A 21734-nucleotide genomic window follows, 5' to 3' on the forward strand; every position below is an offset into this window, starting at 1 on the left:
CAGGCCCAGAATTTACAGTCTCTTTAATTAAAACAGCAAAAACGAGCCTGGTGGTGGTGGTGGTGCTCACCTTCAGTCCCAGCACTCGGGAGGCAGAGGCAGGTGGATCTCTGTGAATTTGAGGCCAGCCTGGCCTACAAAGTGAGTTCTGGGACAACCAGGGCTACACAGAGAAATCCTGTCTGGAAAAATCAAAACAAACAAAAAACGCAGCAAAAACATAAAGCCTGGGAGCCCAGTTCAGTGGCAAGCGTGTGCTCAGCAGGCAGGAGGCCTGGGGTTGGTCCCGTCATGACAAAAACCGTGAGATTCTATCGGTACACCCTGACAAGACAGCAGAGATGGCACTTTGTATGTAGGGGAGCATCGAGCGCACCTACCAAGGGAATCACATCCAGCAGGAACACGAGGAGGGTGCAGAGCTCCGAGACGGTGGGGGGAGGGCCGATGGCTGCCGGCTGCTTCACTGGTCTAGGCCAAGCACAGGACAGGTTAGTCCTCTCTCCCACAGTCGCTGCACACAGCTGCTCTGTCTCTTTAGTTTTTTTTTTTTTTTTTTCCCACAAGACGCGGCGTGGACGAGACACGCGCGTGTCTCTTTAGTTTTTAAGGTTTTTGTTTGTTTGTTTGTTTATTGAGTCAGGGTCTCTCTATGTAGCACTGAGATTGGCCTGCCTCTGCCTCCTGGGACTTGTTTTGTTTCTGAGACAGAACCTCACTAGAGTAGCCCTGGCTAGCTCCAAAGGCATTGGAATTGCAGGTAGGACCAGCCCAACTGCAAACATCTTAGGTTTCCAGCACAGTGGAGGACAGCTTTTGTGGGCCTCCCACCTCGGTTCTGGTGACAGACGGCCTCATGTGGAGATGCACTAGAGAGAGCTTTGCTGAATGTCTCTGGGACAAACTGCTTCTGACTTAATCCACATTTGTTCTGGCATGGACTTATCATCCAGGAAAAACACAACAATGTCACTATGTATGGCTGCAAGTCCCTAGTACCAAACCAAAGATTCGTTTCCAGGGCAACAGGAACCGGCCGATGTTACACAACATGAGTCAGACTGTTTTTTACTATTTTTTTTCTTTTTTTCCGTTTGTTTTTGAAACAAGGTCTCACTACATAACCCTGCTGACATGGAACTTGGCATGTAGGTCAGGCTGGCCTTGAACTCACAGAAATCCTCCTGCTTCTACATCCTGAGTGCTGGGGTCAAGTGTGTACGTCATCACACCCACCTTTGTTTTACTTTTGAGATGTCTTCTGGGAAAGCGCAGGGTAAGCCATCTGGACCTGGTTCTGGGGAGGCAGAGGTCCCTGCAGAACCTGATTCTGGCGGGTACTGATCTACTGCACTAGACAGGACCTTTTATGTCTCTGACTGCTTCCTCACAGGTCCACAGTATGAGAACAAATTGCCTGTTTTTCATGAGGCTGCCCAAAGAATTTACCTCAGGCTTTGTAGCCACAGGACATACATGGGAAGTTCCCTTCAGTTTCAGGCCCCGAATAGTGGACTGGAGTCGTGAGCCCACGCAGCATTCATTGCTGGATGAACAGGGGCACAGAGCTCACCATAATAACCTTAAACACGACGACTTTGAACCTGTCTCACACTAAGAAGACTGCAGAGTCCGTGTTCAGCACAGAGACATGCGCCTATGCCTAGGGAAGAAGATGGGGCTGGCAGGGAGGCTGCATTGATGAACCAGAGAACACGGGCCGAGGGCCTTCTAAAGTTAGGATTCCGTGAGTAACAGAGTGGCCCAGACACAGTCTCCATCCTATTAGAGACCTACGTGACTCCCAGCCCTGTGCCACTGGCCTCTGAAGCTCAGGAGAGACCACTGAGAGTCACTACTGCTGAGACCCTGGCCTCCATGCAGCCCTGGAACCATCGCTGGCTCCTCCCCACACGCTGTCCTCAGAGGCCCACTCACTTAAAACACTTCTCGAAACACCGCGCCATGTAATCCCACAGGAAGTCCGTGCTGAGCGACGAGAACAGCAGATTGACTGTCTTCACGATCTCGGAGGCGTGTCTGTTTTCTTTGATTGTGCTGCAGAGGAGGGAAAGCAGCGAAGTGAACTGATGGGGACAGGAATTCCAGGACAAGTGCGGAAGACACCGCCCCACGGCTCTGGGCTCGGATCAGGACACAAATGCTGCCGTCTCAATTCTAGGAAAGCATTTCCACAAGGCCTCCCTGAATAACAGCTTTTAAAATATTTTTCATCTCTCCTCTGACAGTTTCATACGTATGCATGATGCACCATGAAGCCTGTCCTGACCCCTCCTGCCCCTAACGTGTTCCCTATCACTGGCTGCATGAGCGGGGACAATGTGCCAACAGCCACATCCCTGGCGAGAATGACTCCCTGCGAAACAGTGTTCTCAGCGTTGGATCTCTTAGAAACAGATGCGAGAGTTACCGTGTGAAGAACATGACAGCACTGGTGCCCACCCCTACCCACCCAACTGCTGGTTCAGCAGGGAGACTGGGCTACAATTTTATATATTTACTATGATGCTGGATGTTAAACCCGGGGCCTTGGACACACTGGACAGGTCCTGCCCAGGCCAACACAAAGTTTCAAATGTGTATCTAAGGCTCAGCAAAGCCCTCTAGGGAACGCTACAGAAATCCTTACATATGCACATGGAGATATGTGACCGTTAGAAAACATGGAAAAAGTGGAAACCACCAGAAAAGCGTGTCAATCAGCAAGGGACTGGCTGTTCCATCAGGATTTACTCAATGACAAGCTCCTGATGAGGAAGCTCGGGCATCACATTCCAGAGGAAAACAGAGAGCAAGCCCCAGCTGTACTTAGTGACACCACGCAGCTCCATCTATGGGCTGTGATGGGGTCTGGAAAGCAGTGGAGACCTTTTTCCTCAAAGGAGAGTAGGATTATGGAAGATAATATTTCTGCTGTTTTTGATAGCTTCAAATATCAGGGTATTCTACAATAAAAATCTATTGCTTTCAAATAAAAAAAAATCCTTATTTTCTGAGAGAGAAAAAAACCACCACAACTGACCCCTCAGGACATTTATAACAAATAAACCAGAAAAATAAGAGAATTAAATTTAGTACGCACACTGCTGATCGGGCATAAAGCAAGTGTTTCACAATGAAGAGTAGAGAATGGCTCTGTTTATTAATTCATGTGAAGACAAGGTGTCCAACGGCACAGGGTAGCCTTAGACTCACTCTGTAGCTGAGGTTGACCCTGGTCTCTCCTCCACCTCTGAGGACTGGCACACCCCATTTCTGAACTTCCTCCCTCCCATCCTCCGAGTCCCCTTCCCCCTGGGCCTCCCCACTTGTGCTACTGTAGATCAAGTTGCCTTTGCTGAATGATATTCATGTTTGATCGATAACATTCCCTGTTGCAGGTTAGGAGGGGACCAGATTAAGCTCTCCCACATTCCTAAAGAGGGACCGCCATGGTGCGCCAATCTGTGGCCTGCCCACTCTCTTAGTGCTTGATGATTCACACTGAAGAACAGAGGAGGACTACGGAGGGGGACGACGGAGGGGGACGACGGAGGGGGACCATGGAGGGGGACCACGGAAGGGGTGGATATGTGATGTGGAGGCTGTGTTCATACCTTACTAGCAGATTCCCACTCTGAGTGTAGCTAAGTTTAAGGTCAGAGCCAAGGACATCATGACAGTAAGAATAAAAGGCTCTGATGACTTCCAGAAACAAATTCTCAACCACCTGGGGTCCTGAAATAAGAGAAAACAGTTAGAAAAGAACTAATACCACAGTCAAATGTTTGTGTGTTTTGAGACATGGTCTCTAGCCCAGCTAGCCTCGAACCCTCTACACAGCCAAAGATCTCGACACTGCCTCTACCTCCTGAGTGTAAGGAAAAACAGGCTTTTGCCACCATGCCTGGTTTGTTTGCCACCATGCCTGGTTTGTGTGATAAGAGATTTGCTGTAGGAATTCCTACCTCCAGTAGCCTTTAAGTTACCTGCCTACTTTGACACGGCCTCTTATACTATTTATGCCGCTGTAAAGTGCATGTCTGGTCTCTTTTCTGGCTGCGGGATTCGGCTGTTGTTCCCCGTTCCAGCAGAGGACTGTGATCTGTGAGTCTAGCCCTGAATAAACAACCCTCTATTATACTCAATTCTGAACTACTGTGGGATTTCTTTTAAGCGTCCTTCTTCAGAGACTGGATGCTATTTCCTGATACTGGGCAGGCATTCTACCAGCTGAGCTACACCTCAATCGTTATCCATCAAATTTTAAACCAATAATACTAAGGCACACATAAAACACCCAGAATAACTTCATATGCATAGGCCTTTACAGGTGTGTAGGTATAACTAAGGGCTGTCTAGGCCTTTACAGGTGTATGGGTATAACCAAGGGCTCTCTAGGCCTTTACAGGTGTATGGGTATAACCAAGGGTTGTCTAGGCCTTTACAGATGTATAGGTATAACCAAGGGTTGTCTAGGCCTTTACAGGTGTATGGGTATAACCAAGGGTTGTCTAGGCCTTTACAGGTGTGTGGGTATAACCAAGGGTTGTCTAGGCCTTTACAGGTGTGTGGGTATAACCAAGGGTTGTCTAGGCCTTTACAGGTGTATGGGTATAACCAAGGGCTGCAGCCACAGCAGCAGCAGCAGGAACGACCTGGAGGAAAGCAGCACACTACTGCACAGCTCACTCAGTGTCAGTCACTGCTACATCTGGACACAGATGGAGTCCTTCCCACAGGCACACAGGCAGGGACAGTGCTGCTCCTCCTGACTACACAGGGTCACAGCAGGCTCAAGTAGGTTGTCCAAGCCAGTTTTCACTGGGTGAAGGCAGTTGAACACTACATGTTCCAAATCCGTGAGCTGCTTGGCCAAACATCACTCAGGAGAAATACCCACAGAGGAGAGCAACTTCCCTGCCCTGTCTATCCTGAGTAGCTCAAGAAGAGCCATGGAGACACCAGCAGCCACATGTCAGAGCCACTTCCTGGCCCACCGGGTCATGTGTAGGGCAGAGATTTCCAAGCTGACTTCTCCTGAGCATATTTGGAGGGATGAAATCACCCACTTTCAGCAAAGGAAAATGCTACATTCTCACTGTGTGATGGCAATGGCACATCCGCCTTTCACGCATTTGTTCTCAGTGCTATGACCCGACCTGTGGCCTCACCAAGCAAATGTTCTAACCCCTGAGCTACATTGAGCCTCGATAATCTTTTATGCTTCTCAGAGAATCACAACATGCCTCTAAGAGAACATTTTTAAAAATACTTTATTCTTATTTTATGTGCATTGGTGTTTTGCCTACATGTATGCCTGTGTGAGCGTGTCAGATCCCTCGATCTGGAGTTAACAGACAGTTGTGAGCTGCCATGTGGGTGCTGGGAATTGAACTCTGGTCCTCTGGGAGAGCAGCCAGTGCTCTCAACTGATGAGCCATCTCTCCAGCCTGTGATAGAACTATTTTTTATAAGCTTGTGTGTCTTTTATCTGCTGGAAGGGTGCCAACTGCTTCCTACCACAGGGTGTTTTGCAGCCTCCTTCATGGAGCAGACAAGAAGACAGGGCTAAAGCCCACCTGCTGACAGAGACCAAGGGACTGCCTGGTGCTCCTGCTCCTGCATAAGCAACCGCTACCGACCTGTGTGTCCCTCAGACAACTAAGCCAGTAGAAGAGCGGGTCTAACAACTGCTCGATATGAAGGGAAACACTTGGCAGCTTCTAGAAAGTCTGGCCTGTACCCGGCTAAATGGTGCAGCTTCTTGGCTCACAACAGGGCAGCTTTGACACAGAACACACATCTAATGCTAAACCCTATTTCTTCTTTGAATATCTCTCCGAGGCACATAGCAAGAACCCGACATGCTAATACCACTTAGCTTGCTTCTTCGGCTAAAACACAACTTTTCTGAGATGGGGTTTATTTCCAAATACAGAGAAATCTTAGGAGCCACTGTTGGTGACTGGAGGTGAGAGGAAGGAAGAGAGAAAGCACTGGTACTTCCAGAAAGAACACTCACACTGAGGGTTGGTTAAAGGCAGCAGGGCCTGGGAGGCTCAGCAAAGATCCCATTTGTAATATGGCGAGCATCCCAGGGGGCTCATGCTCAGCACTGCCAGGCCATCAGCGCTTCCTGGAAAGGAAGACTTGGGCACTGGGTGACCTCGGGGACATGAATCATCTTCGGACTCTCCCTCTGTGAAGCGGGTATCACAAGAGGGCCCACCTTCATGTTGGGGGTGTGGAGACACACGAGGCATGCAAGCCACCTGAACAACCTAACTGCTGGGGAAAAAACTGCAGGCAGGACCTGTCAAGACGCCTGCCACCCAGCCCAACGAGCCGAGTTTGACTCCGAGGACCCACATGGTAGAGAGCTGACTCCTGAAAGCTGCCTTCTGACTCAGCATGTACACTGTGACACGCACAAGGACCCGTGAGAGTGCACGCACACACGGTACATGACACATGGAACAGTATTTAGAGAATTGCAGTGAGTGTGGCGGTATGTCTGTAGTCCCAGGACTTTGGAGACAGAGGCAGGAGGTGATGGATTCAAAGCCACCTGGCTACACATGAAGTTCCATCCCAGCCTGAAGGTACAGACAGACTGCCTTAAAAGCTCCAAGGCAACAAGACCAACATCCCAGTGGCTGGGGTGTCCTTTCCATCCTGCTGCCCTAGAGCTCGCACCAGCCCTGCCACACACACTCTGAACGAGCCACTGAAAGGCTGCATGGCCTAAGAACGCTTTTGGCTCTTTGTTATCCTGGCCTCCTAGACAGACAACACCCTTGACCATGTAAGGCAGTGGAGGGTGGGGAAGGGGAGTCTCTGTCCTGTTATGGTGCTCTGGTGATTAGACATCAGATCTGATCATGAAGGGGTGGCAGAGGGAGAGAAAACTTTCCTCAACAGATTCTCAGGGGCCATAGTATATGTGCAAGAAAGGTCAGGGGTCACAGTGTGCGTGTAAGAAGGGTCGGGGGTCACAGTGTGTGTGCAGGAGGGTCCAGAGGCCACAGTATGTAAGATAAATCAAGGGTCAGTGTATGTATAAGAGGGGTCAGGGACCATCGTGTGCAGGTAAGAGGGGTTGGGGTCACAGTGTGTGTGTAAGAGGGGTCAGGGGTTGCTGCGGGAGCTACTTTTGCTCCTTCAGCCAATAACCTTTGAGATACCAGCCCACTGGGGTATGGTATCTTTCGCTTTAAAAAAAAGCGGTGGCAGCCCTCCGCTCTCTCTTGCTTCGGATTCTGCTTCTGGCTATCAGATGCTTTTCCTGGTCATGCAGGAGGCTGTTGTCTAGGACGGTGATCTGTAAGTTTTTCCCTTTAAATAAATAACCCTTTTATTAATCATAATTTCAAATTGGTGTGGGATTGTTTTGTGATTTACTCCATTAAGAGGTCACAGTGTGTGTGCGAGAGGGGTCAGGGGTCACAGAGTGTGAGAGGGGTCAGGGATCACAGTATACATGTGAGAGAGGTCAGGAGTTCACAGTGTGCATGTGAGGGGGGCCAGGGGTCACAGTGTGTGTGTGAGAGGGGTCAAGGGTCACAGAGTGTGAGAGGGGTCAGGGGTCACAGTATACATGTGAGAGGGGCCAGGGGTCACAGTGTGCATGTGAGAGGGGTCAAGGGTTACAGTGTATGTGTAAGAGGGGTCAGGGGTAACAGCGTGTGTGAGAGAGGCCTTCTAAGAAGCAGAGTCTTCATTTCATGCTGAGATGTTCTCACGTTACAGAGGGACAGCTTGCTCACGCTCACAGGGTCACAGGGTCCCTTCCCAGGTGTAAACCGAGGCTCACTAGTGGTCATGACACTGGGATGAACAGTGTCGTCGAAGTACAGACGCACTGCAGGCACACGTACCCACAGCAGGCGTCGGGGCTTCTTAGCCTACTGTGCATGGCAGGGACCCTGAACCATGCGCTCTCAAGACTGGAATGCTGACCACATCTGTTTCTAAACTTGCCAAAACATGAGATCCCCATGTGTGCCGGCGGCAGTGGCTCTCCCCACCGTACCTATTTCGGGCTTGTCCAGGAGACTGACGAGGATGCGGAAGGGCTTCAGGTATGCGTGGTGGCGCTCCTCCACGTCAGCGTCTAAGAACTTCTGATGTAGGATCTCGGCCAGAGCCTGTGGGAGGGTACAGCATCACTGGCTGTCTTTGGTTAAACACTGGGCGAGAATGAGGACCACTCCACAACACACACACGTCAGTACTTCAGGGTCACAGTCAGTGTCATTCTGAGGTCTCACAGAGAAATGCACTGAAGAACTCTGAAAAGAAGCTGGGGTCTGGTCAGTGTAGAGTTGCCCAGCATGCACGACATCCTGCGTTCAGTCCCCAGCACACATAAGCAGATACAATGGTGCATACCTGTAATCTTAGCACATAAGGAGGCAGAGGCAGGAGGATTGGGAGTTTACAGTCATCTCAGGCTACATGGTGAGTTCAAGGACAATCTGGGAAATATATGAGAGTGTGGCTTAAAACAAACACCCAAAACAAAACAAAAAACAGAAAGGAAGGAAGGAAAGAAGGAAGGAAGGAAGGAAGGAAGGAAGGAAGGAAGGAAGGAAGGAAGGAAGGAAGGAAGGAAAAGACTGCAATAAGAATAATGTCCTGATTGTGGTCAAATTTCCATTTTCAGAAATGTCCTTACCTCAACTAAAAGATCCTTGGAATATTTCTCAAAAAAATACAAGGATTGGTCTTCATAAGAATTTGAAATGACAGATTCTGGCACAATGGTATTTCCTTTAATGTCTGAACCTATAAAATAATAAACGCCACAGGCTATAAAAAGACCTTGTGTTTCATAGGGATACCGTATTGTGTAAAACACTCATGCTCAGTATTGTAATAAATACAGCTCCTTCAACAGAAAAGCAGTCGGATCTAGACACTTTCTCCTGCTCCGCGGAGGTACATGCACAAGGCAGGTGTCCTACAGCTGAGCCCTGTATCTTCTGACAGAGCCATCCTGGCTAAGGACCAGGCAGGGAGAATCACCCCAGCGGGCAAAAGTCTGGTTTGTGCCGATCACTGGCTGGCCCCTTCTGCAGGATGTTTATAAGACTGGAACAAAGATCATTTTCACACCACCGTTTATTTTTTCAGCACTACGTGACATCAAGGCAGACTGCCTTCCTGACTGACTACATGCCTTCTTTCTGGGCCTGGGATCAGTTAGCTAGTGGGATTTTCAGGGCAAAGAAAAGTCTCATGGTATACGCAAAACCATGAGGTCCCAGAGGTCACAGCTAAGCAAGGCCTAGAGTTTTCTCTACGCACAGAATGCCACGTTCTTCCTTTTAGTGGTTTTTTTTGAGATAGAGTTTCTCTGTGTAGCCCTGGCTGTCCTGGAATTCCTTCTTGTAGACTGGACTGACCTCAAATGCAGAGACCCACCTGCCTCTGCCTCCTGAGTGCTGGGATTAAAGGCATGTGCCACTGCTGCCTGCTTAGAATGTCCTATCTAACCAATGAGCGCCTCTCATAGTCACCCCTTTCTGGAACCGCCTTTAAAAGGAGGCTGGAGAGGAGCACAGCCCGTGTTAGGAGGCTCATGACAGTCTGGAACTCCAGCTCCAGGGAAATCTGGCAGCTTCTTTGGGCCCCTGTAGGCACTGTACTAACATGCAAAATACCCTCAACACCACACACACACACACACACACACACACACACACACACTTTTTTAAAATCTAAGTTTTCCAAAGTGAGTTGGAGGTTTATGAAGCCCAGGGTTTATTATCCCCAGAACTATTTACAGAGGGCTTGGGCTATTTACAGATGCCTATAATGCACTTGAGAAGTGGAGGCAGGAGGACCAGAAGTACATGGTCATCTAAGACACTACTGTGAATTCAAAGCCGGCCTGAGAAACATGAAATCCTATCTCCGAAAAAAAAAAAATCCATCAGATTTTTTACTCGTCTTAAAATCCATAGTCAACGTCCTTACGATGACTTTTGCACATTTATATAACTAGGGGAAGCAATCGAAGGGCGCCCTGACCTTAGTGTGGTAAGATCCACAGCCTGAAGGTTAAGGAATGCTGTGGAGGGGTTGGGGGCTCGGTGGTAGTGGACACGCCTGGTCCGCCGGGAGCCTTGTGCTCCACCCCAGCACTGGGAACATGAAAGGAGGAAGAGCAGTGCGGTGCTGCGGAAGTGGTCCAGGAAGAGGGGAACTCGCACATAGCTCGCCCTCGCTACTCAGAAACTGTGATGTCTCTCCGGACCTCAGCCTGTCCTCACATGGGTTTTACAATGTTCTGGGGGTTTTCTCCACACAGAGCCTTGCCCCATGAGTGTTCTTTACAGAGCACACACGACAGGCTCCTGCCTCCTCCACCAGTTTCTTTTTTGTACTGAGGATTGGACCCATGCCAGGGAAGCTACACCCTTGTCCGAGCTTAATTTGATTTTGAGATAGGGCCTTGCTATGTCTCCTCCTAGACTTAAATCCTTACTGTCCTGCCTCACCCTCCCCTGCCCTGTGGCTAATACAAATGTCCCATCATACCTGGCTTTTTAGCAGGCTTCTCATTAAATATCATTTAGCTACAGATTTTTGGTATTTCCAGCTCTTAAAAATGAAACTCAGCTGGAACTTTAAAATTCCACTCACTTCTCTTTTTTAAAAGAAAAAAAGTTGCAGATAATCAGAGCCAACCTCAACTGCCCAGGGCTGTATTAGTCATGGCGGTCTTTCCACAATTCGTGACTCAGAAACACCACTCAGGCCACCCCTTAGTCCATAACCAGCACTGGGGCTCACGCTCACACAGTGCTCAGTACCTAGCAGCCAGGCGTACAGTCTTCTATTGAGGGACATGTCCCTTCTCAGCAGGGTCTGGGTGGCAGCAGACAGAATGTGTATGATGTCACGTCTGAGCAGAGGGATGGCTCTCTCATCAGGATCCTACCGGAAGGACGGAGAAAGCTTACCTTAAGGGAATGATGAGTAGGTTTCTGACTTTTCACATGTGGCTCTACTTAACCATCCACTCCCAAAAGATGGCTCTCAAGAGGCTGGCTGTCCCCAGGCCACCCACCAAAGCAGCTGATCAAGGTCTGCCTGCTGGGTAGCCAGCTCCTCAGACCTGATGCACTCTACCCTGGAGAGAGACCACGGTGTGGGGAGCTAAGGAAAGTCACCAGATTCCCAAGGTCCTTCCAGTGTCATCTGAGCAGTATAACTGCTGGGGAGAGGAGACTCTCTTCTGTGAAGGTTGTGACTCTCACAGGGGGATCCAGGGGAGTTTCTGTGAGTCTCAGAGATGCCAGGGTAGGCCTTCCTGGATGATAACACAGCTGCCTGCCTCTGAGTCACCAACGCTCCTGTTAGTCCCCTAGCAAAGCCATTGCTTCACCAAGCTGGGTCTAGGTGGCATCACTCTCTGATATGTTGATACAAACACCTGCCCTTGGCCTCTGAAGTAACAGGAAGTGTCCAGAAGGGTAAACATGACTCACCAGACAGGTATAAAATGGGAAGAAAAACAGAATGATTTCCAGATTATTTCTTTGCACAAGAACATTGGCGTCTAGGAGGGATGCGCACAGCGACTTCACCTGAAACAACAAACCACAGGGCTGATTCCTAAGTGACCCGGCACCCTCTGCTAGCTGCTTCTGCGCAGCCACAAAAACTAGGTAGAGAGTGTCCTCTCTGAATACAGACAGATCACCAGGCTGAAAGCCGTGAGGCTTGTGGGAAGTCATGAGGTCATGAGGCATGGGGGCCAAGGTCAGCGGAGAAAGAAGGGAGTGGTCAGCGGAGAGCAGACTAGGAAACTCCTGAAGTGGGACTGTACGAGCCACATACCACAGAAGCACAGGACAGGCGTGAGCAAAGCCACCTCTCAGTAACTGATAAAGACGTGGTGATGTGGGTGGAGGGGGCCAGTGGGAAAACTGCTGGCCCAAGGGAGATGTAGGCAGGAGAAACAGGGCTGGAGAAAAGGAGAAAATGAACAGGGCATACCCATGGGGCAGGAAAGCGGGGGATACGTGTATGCAGGGATCGCCCACATCCCTATCACAACCTGGGGGACTCTTCAATTCTATCATGCAATCCCCAGACAGAGCCTGCGGGAAAGTTCTGCCAATCCTCCGAAGACAGAAATTTCTGCTAGCTACACGTTGTAACCCATTAATTTAATCTGGAAACATTAAGTTCAAAGTGTGGGTTCTCTACCAGGTGGTGACAGACAGCATGCCATCAAGCACAGGGCCATGGATGGGGAAAGATAAAGGTCTGGAGTGCTCACGTTACCAAATTCATGGCAATGCTGTAGCCGTCAGGGAAGGCAGAGTCCCTTGAAGGGCCTGGAGAAGGAAGCTGGGGAACCCTGGCAAGTAGGTGTGAGCGCAGCCTAAGAGGACCAGGGCAGAAAGGACAGTACCATGAGACATTGGGACACTAGAGCAGGGAGGAGACAGCTTGGACATGAATGAGGGAGTGACACGGGCAGGGGAGGAAGCAAGACTAGAGGCACAGCAGAGACTCCTGGCAGCGGCTTCTGAGCACCTGCATACAGAGCCATGGCACACCAAGGAGCCGGGGCAGGAGAGTTGGCTCTGAGGTAAAGGACGCCTGCCGCCAAGTTTAGTTCCCAGTACCCATGTGTTCCCAGGGCTCCATCTTCTGGCCTCGGACCAGTTCATTTTAACCTAGCTCTGTCTCTTTCTTCATCTCTCACACACTGCTCACAAAGAAGAATTCTCCTAGAGGGAAAGGTCATGTCCACGTCTTGGGGGAGCAAGGCACCTACCGTGAGCTGGTAATCGGTACCCAGCATGTACTTCTGCTCCTTGCCCGGTGAGTCCCTGCTGATGTGGCTCACCACGAACAATGAGGCAGGGAGGCGGATGGAAGGGCTTGTCAGGACACTCCCCCACAGAGCAGCATAGAACACCTCCCGGCCCACGACCAGAGACAGTCTCAGGAGCAGGGCATCTGTTCTGTTGGTGAAAGACACATTTCAGGGTTCCTCCCTCCTGCACTGTGAAAGAGCAGGCACTCACCCCTGGCAAGGACACCCCATCTTCCCCTCTGTCACTCCAAATCGCTGTCATGGCTACACTGCTGGACTTCCCGCCCACCCGTTGTCACGTGTCACACTAATGTGGCACACTGATCACATCTCGGTTCTGGGGATGGGCTTGGTGGCAAGCGCCTTTACCCACCGAGCCATTGTCCCCTTTACTCCATTTTTATTTATGTCTGTGTGTCTACATGCGTGTATGGTCTGCATTTGTTTGCAGGTGCCTGAGGAAGCCAGGAGAGGACACTGGATGCCCTGGAGATGGAGAAAAGGTAAGCCACCCAACGTAGAAAGTGGCCACAAGTGCTCTTAACTGCTGAGCCATCCCTCCAGCCCCACACATTTAGTTAATGCATTCGTGTGTGTTTGTGTGTGTGTGTGTACCTGTGTGTGCGGTATGTATGCTGCATGTGCTTGTGTCAGAGGACTATCTAGAAAAGCTGACCTCTTCTACCACCATGCGGGTCCTGGATATCAGGCTCCAGACACCAGGCTTGGTAGCAGCCACCCTAACTGCTGGGCCACCCGCCAGTCCCTTTATTTTTAGACAGAGTGTCTCTGGTATCCCAGCTGGCCTCCTGCCTCAGCCTTCTGAGCGCTGGGAAGCACAGGTCTGCCACACCTCCACTTAGTCTTCCCGTGACGCAGTCGGCAGCTCACGACGAACATCGCTATCAGCGGATCAGGGCCCGTTTTTCCATGGAGTAAAGTGAGGCTCTGCTCTAGTGCCGGCACTAAAAACCACATGTGGGTTGGTGACAGGCCTGCCAGCGACCCGACAGAGAGGGCTCACCTCAGGATTGAGCTGACTCAGCCCCTGCAAGGACTCCATGTCTTATGGTTCCTGCTTGCAAAGTGTTGGGAGGAAAGAAGGCCAGGACCAGGTCAGGGTGAAGAGCAGCTCACAGGCTTTCTCAGCTCAGCCCTTCTGTGTTCAAATCCTGGCTATGGGACCCAGGATAAGACTGATCTCAGCACGAACCCATACTCAGCCACGAGACAGAGCTGAGAGTCCTGCCTCGGGGAGATGGTGCAAAAGTGGAATGGGAGTGTCCACGTAAAAACAGCACAGGGCCACAGTGGGTACGCAGGCCACACTGCTGGACATTAATCACTGGTGCCCCAGCTCCTTCACGGTCCCCAGTGCCAGGTGAGTGGGACACAGTTGGCCCTGTGAAGACCATGACACATAAACCACCGTCAGCTTGCTTTTTGATTTCAAAAACAAATAAACAAAAGGAAAGAAAAATAATTGCTGTGAATATATACTACATTTATATATTACAAACAGAGTTTGTTCTTAAACATGAGTCTGGGTGATTAATATAGACTCACAACTGGTCAAGTGCAGAGAATGAATGATCGCCCTCCTCCCTAAAGCTCAGGGGTGCAAAGACTGTGAGGGCCAGAGGCTGGGTGGAGAGCTGGGACATGTCACCCTTTGGACATGCCCTGGCCTAAGAACTCACAAGCTCACTGCACAAGACAGGCAGAGGTCGGGTCTCTCAGCTGTTCATCATGAGAAGGTGGGGCTCACGAGGCCCCACCCCTGCCCAAGGGACGACTTAGTATAGCTGGAGGATCACCTTCTGCAGTGGTGTGCCTGTTCCTAAGTTGCCTGTGCTCTTCAGGAAGCCCTCTCCAAACTCAGTTGGTCACACCCAGCAAAGACATGAAAGTAGGGACTTTTTGGGGAAGAGGACTGGCTTTAGTGGGAGAGGGAGAGACCTGAGAGGGTCAGAGGCTACAATAAGGACAAAATTCATTATATAAATTTATGAGGATACACAGAGAAACCCTGTCTTGAAAAACCAAAAAAGAAAAACTGTGAAGGTGCTAAAGAATAAAAAGTTAATGAAAGTTTTAAATGCACGTAAAATGTTTGTAGGAAACGATGCCTTGCATCTTAGAAAAACAAGGATGAGAAGGTAGAAGTCACACCAAGGATTCAGGCAAAGTACACAGGAGGGTTTTGTGGCTGAAGGTATCGATTGGTCTTCTATTTAAAAGCTGAGCAAACACACAGACCTTGGCTTTGCTCAGCTCTGAGCCATCACCCTGGGCGGAAGCACCACTCAGCAGCTGCATTATGTGGGAAACTAGACAGACGAGCCAGTGTGTGCCAGGACACAGCCCTGCTGAGTGGTCTCTGCGCCGGGCAGCCAGGACGCTCCTAAGTGAGGCCGAGACCCCTACCCAGGGATTACTTTAGGAAGTCCCTAGATAAAGCCCACTGTGAGCACTAGAACATACATGCACATGTTTGTCTGCTCAAAACAGACCATCTCCAAGTACGAGCCACAGGAGGAGGATGCCAGCCATTTGCACAGCTTCCCCCAAGAAAGGTTCCACCATCAAAACCCTAGCTAGTCCTAAAGAAATGCAACTGTGTATCTCATTGTACTCATTGCAAAGGTAAGGCCAGGCCTGGTTGGCAGCTTTGGGAGGCAGAGGCAGGGGGATCTCTGTGAGTGTGAGGCCAGCTTGGTCTCCACAGTGAGTTCCAGGACAGCCAGGGCGGTGACACAGAGAAACCCTGTTTCATAAAAAAAAAAAAAAAAAAAAAAAAATAGGGGTCGACTCAGCGGTTAAGAGCACTGACCGCTCTTCCAGAGGACCTGGGTTCAATCCCACTCACCCACATGGTAGCTCACAACCGTCTGTAACTCCAGTTCTAGGGGACCTAACACTCTCAACACAGACATCCATGCAGGCAAAATACCAATGCACATTAAAATAAACAATAAATAAATAAGGTCTCAAAGATAATTCTGACATAACTTCACCCTGGAAAAGCAAAATAACGAGGGTGAAAACTAGGGGAACTTTCTATCGTGTGAGAATGACCCAGATTACCTCTGTCGCTAGACCCTAAAAATCAGTGTGCAGTTTAGTATGCAGAACCTAAACGTTTAATTCAAAAGCAGCTAACAGCAGACATCACCAGCATAACCTCCAAGCCCATGTTATCTCCACTCTTCCTGGTTCTCCCTGGTCTGCCTCAGCACCTCTGGGGCTGAGGTCACAGGTCTGTCTCTCTTCCTGCCATCACAGCACTCCTCTCCCTCTTCTCCTAGAAAGGAGTCTGGCGAGCACTCGCCCTTTGAATCTCCTTTTCTTAGTGCAGCAAAGCAAACGTGCGCGGCTCTGGGGCAGGAAGAGGTGACATGCCGGCCTCCAGGGGTCAGAAAGTCAGAACGGTGACATTGTCAGTCACAGGCCAAGAGTTCCATTTGTTCGTGTTAATTGAGAAGGGTAAACAGGGAAAAGTTTTCACCTACACGAAAGCATCCTCACAGCTGGGTCTAGCCCAGCCCTTCGCAATGTCTCCCAGCATGGACACTGTGACTCTGCTCCCTCTTCCTGTCTGCATGAGAATTATGTGCTGGGGTATTTGGTTCTATTCCTAAGGGCTTTCGGGTCCAGCGCTTTCTCAGAGTAAAACAGAAATAGCAAAAATGATCTTCTACTACCAGTTCACTCACTGTGCCAGTAACACACACTCAGGGATTACATAAACCTTGGCCAGCATCTACCCTGGGAAGCTGGTCACCACTTCTGGGCATGGTAGACGCCTGCTTGGCTTTCAGTAATTCATGGTCTTGGTTCAATGTCAAGAAATCACAGTGTCGGGGAAAAATACCAATATTAACCAAGACTATCGACTGTTCAAACAAACTCTCATTCATCGACCAAAAGAACAAACAAAACTCTAACTTTTAACACATTTCTAGTGTGAGTAACACAGACTGAAGGACCTTTGGGTAGCTAAGTGTGTGTTAATCTGTTAGAGAATGTAAAAACTCAAATATGTGTGTATTAGCACATACAGACACTCATGGGTACACACACACACACACACACACACACACACACACCTGTTATCAGAACATGAAGGCAAAAGAACTTGCAGGAAGTCTGGTAATGCCCCGCTGCTCCCTCCTGTGTCACCACAACTACTGAGTCCACAAGCTCACCACATGTGATAGCCACCACAGGTGGCAATGAGACAGATTCTTCCTCCACAGATGTGACTATAATGGTGGGCTATACCCTGGGGAAATCAGGACAGAGCTAAGTGAAAACCACAAGTGGTCCACATGCAAACCTTTTGTTAGGTCTGTGCAATCCAGTGCAGATGCAAAGGAACACAGCCTGGGTCGCTGTCTCTGTGCAGTGCTCTACAGGGTCGCTGTCTCTGTGCAGTGCTCTACTGGGTCGCTGTCTCTGCACAGTGCTCTACTGGGTTGCTGTCTCTGTACAGTGCTCTACTGGGTTGCTGTCTCTGGCTACAATGCTCTAAGTTGCTCTGTCCCAGGTTTTCTGGAGCTTACAGGAACACTCCAAGTACAGCTGGGATTGACTTCTTGATTCTACAAGGAGCCCCAGGCACTGCCCAAATTCATGCCAGGGTGATGCGTCTGAGGCCTGGGAACAGCAGGGGCAAGAGAGGCACGGTGGCAGCACATGGGGGTGTGAGGCCTGGGAACAGCAGAGGCAAGAGAGGCACAGTGCCAGCACATGGGGTGTGACAGGCACAGTCAGCAGTCAGCACAGGTGGGCCGGAACATGGGCCCCATCACCAATGATGTTAATCACTGCAACGTCTCTCAGAACAGTCAACATGGACAGCAACTCTTTACAAAGAAAGAAAAGAATCTGGCAAGGGCTTTGTGCACACGCAACGGTTTACGCGACCGCACACTCTCTCCAGCCTCTGAGCTGTCACCAGAAGGCTGTGAGAGCTCAGGAGCATCAAGTGCTTCTTCAGGTCCTGCAGAGAGAGGTGAGAGACTCTGCTCTGGTCCAGTGGCAGCACATGCCTATGATCCTTGGGAGGCAGAGACTGAGGCAGGAGGAGCGCAGTGAGACACCAGTTGGGGCTACATTATGTAGAAGACCTTTGTGTCAAAAATTAAAATAAAATAAAGAACAAGGTGGGAGAGGACCCTGCTTTGCACACTACTGATTCCTCTCGCTAAGTCCTGCCTGCTGAGGAACCTGGCTTTGCTTGATTACTTAGAAACTGGAAGGGCAGTTCTGGACTCTAACCACATGGATTCTATGCCCAGCTTTGTTGCTCCCTGTGGTGGCCCTGAGAACCCTGCCCATCTTCCCTCCCTTACCTGTGAATGGAGGTGCCCGTCAGGGAAAGCTTCCTCCACCAGAGGAGGAGGGCATGAGCATCTGTATGCATCTCCCCTCCAACTGCGGACAGCTCCCTGACGTGCCAGACTCTAATGGGTGCCCTGCATAGATAGGATTATGCCCTGCATAGGACTCTCAAGGTCAGGGTCAATATCATCTCTCTAGTCTTTGACTTCCCCTCTGGTAAGGTGCCACGGTGAGTTCTTGGGACTCTGTCACATGGTGAGCAGAGAAATGTGAATTAACCCTGCTTTCTCTGTACCTCCCAGCCCCACCACAAGGGTGTTGGCACTTCTGCGGTGGAGACAGGTAAAGCCGCACCCTGGACACAAGGCCCACCAACCTGTCGTAGATCTCAGAGCCTTCTTCCAGGCCCGGCAGCAGGCCCATGAGGAAAGCCTGGAGACTGGGCAGGAGCAGCTTCTGCAGTGGGAGGAAGTACTTCTCATACAGGCCGAGCAGGACAGGCCTCACTGACATGGCGGCATAGGCCAGCAGAGGAAACAGGCCGCAGCTTTGAGAAAGACAAGAAGGGCAGGTGAGCGCAGTCAGCACCTGGTCACAGATCCCAGGGCTCAGGGGCAAAGGAGAGGTTTGGGGTTTGCACAGTCTAAGGCCACGCTCCACCCTAGCCCCAGAAGGAAAGTTAAGAGCAAGCAGAGCCACTGAACTTGTGACAGATGCACATTTGATCTGAGATGGTCACAGGAGCAGGCAACTGAGCTGCCTGCATATTCTGCTCCTTATGCATAAGGCGTGCTAAGGCGTGGAGCCGGAACCCAGGTCTTTCTGAAGGTGACCATCTCCTGGTCAAGGTTGGATGACTGGCTGCTGTGTGGTTTTCTCCCCGTGCATATTTTTATTGCCATTTTCCTTTTAAAATTTTTGAGACAGGATTTCAGGTAGTTAAGGGTGACCTTGAACTTCTACTCTTCCTGCCTTCACCTCCTGAGTGCTAGAATTACAAGCATGCACCAGTACACCTGGCTTATCAGTGCTGGCATCAAGCCCAGCGCCTCATGCATGCCAGGCAAGCAGTCTACCAACTGAGTGACGTCCCCAGCCCCGTGCCTGTTATTTTCCGTTTGGGAACAGAAATACAGCTTGCCCTGGTGATGACAGTACCAGAGCGGGAAGGGGCTGTACCTGTATAGGAACAAGTCCTTGGCCAGCCATTTGGTCCCCACTATCTTAAAGATGATCTCGTAGGTCTCTAGGGCTTTAAGGTGCACACCACTGGGCAGGGCGGGATGCAAACACTGGGCGAGCCTCTTGCTGATAAGGAGCCTTCGTGGCAGCAGGGAATACTTCAGGTTGCTCTGGAGAGCCTGTGAGACAAGCAAAGGCAAGAGAGAGGGCAGCTGTTCCATTTACAGAGAAAAGCACATCTGTGGAACAGAACACGACGTGGGGCTGTGAGACAGACACACAGAGGAGCCAGAGGGACCATGTGCGGAGGCTCAATGGAGACTCACAAGCTAGACTCTTGGGCCTTGAGTGGTTGGATAGGCCCTGCCAATGCTGGAAGGGAAGCAGATGGTTTCTTGGTGACACCACGGCACCCACAGACAGACAAGGGCTGTATGCACCTCTATCCCAGGAGACCAGCAGTCCCACAGATATGGAGAAGGACTGAACTGTAACCAGCATAGACAGCACTGTCTCCTGTGCACACAGAAGCCCTGGCTGTTTGCTGGGGAGACGGGGTCTCACTCCCCCATCACTCTTCAGGTCAGCTCCCTAGCCATGTGGCGCTGGGTGGAGCTCACACATGGGGAAGGGCTATTGCGGGCACCTCTGCCAACTAGGGACTGTGATGAGAACATCTGAATTCCTTGGGAAAATGTGGGACATCAGTATCCCCAGCAAGCAGACAGAGAACCCAGGACACAGGTTCTCCATACTGTAGCTTCTAGAGCTGGGAATACAGTTCAGAGTTAAAGTATTTGCTGGGTGTGTGCAAGGCCCTGGGTACTAAAAACAAACAAACAAGAAAACCTACTCTTCCTGGCACCGAGAAGCAGAGGCAGAGCGCCATGGCTGGGAGATTTCCAGAGACTGTCTTACAATCCCATCTGACGCTGCGGTCTACCAGCCCACACATATCTGTACTGACAGCACACAGGGTAAACCCCAGGTTTCTGAGAGCCACTCAAAGGCCTCCAGAGCACGGCTGCAGTCTGCTTGGCCTACCCCATTTCCACTTTCTTTTTCTTTTGGGGCATGTGTGTGTATTTGCCTATGTGTGTGTGTGGAGGCCAAAGGTCAACATTGATTGGGTGTTTTCCTCAATCATTTTCTACCGTTAAAAACCTATTATTTAGAGTGTGGGGAGGGTGGGTTCAGGCTGTGCATACCTCCAGTCTCAGGTACAAAGACTTCGTGGGCTGATGTGGGAGGGCTGCTGGAACCCAGCAAGACACTTTGTCTCAGAAGGATTAAAATGTTAACTTTTATATTATGTCACAACAATTTTAAAATGGAAAGAGCCTGTGCTCCAACCTCTTCCAGCTGAGGTTCTGGAAACAGGGTCTTGCTATGTAGTTCAGAGCTGGTCTTAAATACAAGCAGTTCTCTGGCCTCAACTTCCTGAGGTTGCAAACAGCCTGAGTGACACAGCAAATGCTCTCAAGGACAGGTCAGACGGTGACTTCCATACTGTGTATGCTACGACAACTTAGAAAGGAAGAGACCCACGTCTCATACAACAGAGCGGTTGAAGGCTAAGAGCCATCTCTACAGTATTTTTGACATGAGATTCTAAGCATACGCCTCCATCCCTAGCTAGCCATTGCCACTCTCTGCCAATAACACACCTCAGCTCCCAAATGTGTGTGTCTGATATCAAGACATCAAACCGGGCTGAAAAACATTAAAACACGAAGTATTTGGGTATTAAAAAGGAAGCCCAGCCCTAGGCTGTCTTCCTGCCTCCTGTGCAGCAGGATGAGGCGATATCCTGCCTGCATATCCAGTCTCAGAGATGTTTCCCCCGCACGAACTCGGGGTCACCTATGAAGAGCTACCGTCTCGTCCCCCTTCCTCATCCTCATCCCTCACATACGCTAGCATCCCGGCCCAGGTCAGGAAGGGCTTCCCTTTGCTGCTCTTTCCAGCCCATGTGAGAATGCCACTGTGGAACAGACTTCTCAGTGAGGGGGGCTTAGAAACACTCCCAGAGCAGGTCAGAGTGGTGTGGGATATTCTTCTACACTGTGTGTGAATACATGTAGCTGTGACTGGCTTAATAAAGAAGCTGGCTGGCCAATAGCTAGACAGGATAAGGTTGGGGGAGAGTCAAACAGAAAATGCTGGGAAGGAGAAGGGTAGAGTCAGAGGCGTTGCCAGCAAACACAGGGAGAAGCAAGATGGGCATGCTGTACTGAGAAAAGTTACATGGAAAAGCATAGCTAATAAATGTAGGTTAATTTAAATGTAAGAGTTAGCTAGTAACAAGCCTGAGCTATTGGCTGAGCATTTACAATTTACAGTAAGTATCTGAGTAGTTATT

The 21734-nt window shown here is 50.2% G+C and overlaps 1 protein-coding gene across 1 annotated transcript in view; it reads right to left on the reverse strand.

Annotated features, from left to right (window-relative positions):
• Dop1b (DOP1 leucine zipper like protein B) overlaps positions 1-21734 on the reverse strand; it is a 96307-nt gene that overhangs the window by 56139 nt on the left and 18434 nt on the right. Inside the window, 10 exon segments of the mRNA XM_038344933.1 lie at positions 381-471; positions 1939-2058; positions 3618-3738; positions 8036-8150; positions 8681-8790; positions 10824-10947; positions 11502-11600; positions 12803-12992; positions 18567-18737; positions 19370-19551. Of these exon segments, the coding sequence (XP_038200861.1) occupies positions 381-471; positions 1939-2058; positions 3618-3738; positions 8036-8150; positions 8681-8790; positions 10824-10947; positions 11502-11600; positions 12803-12992; positions 18567-18737; positions 19370-19551 (1323 nt within the window).

Source organism: Arvicola amphibius, chromosome 10 (assembly GCF_903992535.2).
Source record: "Arvicola amphibius chromosome 10, mArvAmp1.2, whole genome shotgun sequence".
NCBI lineage: Eukaryota > Metazoa > Chordata > Mammalia > Rodentia > Cricetidae > Arvicola > Arvicola amphibius.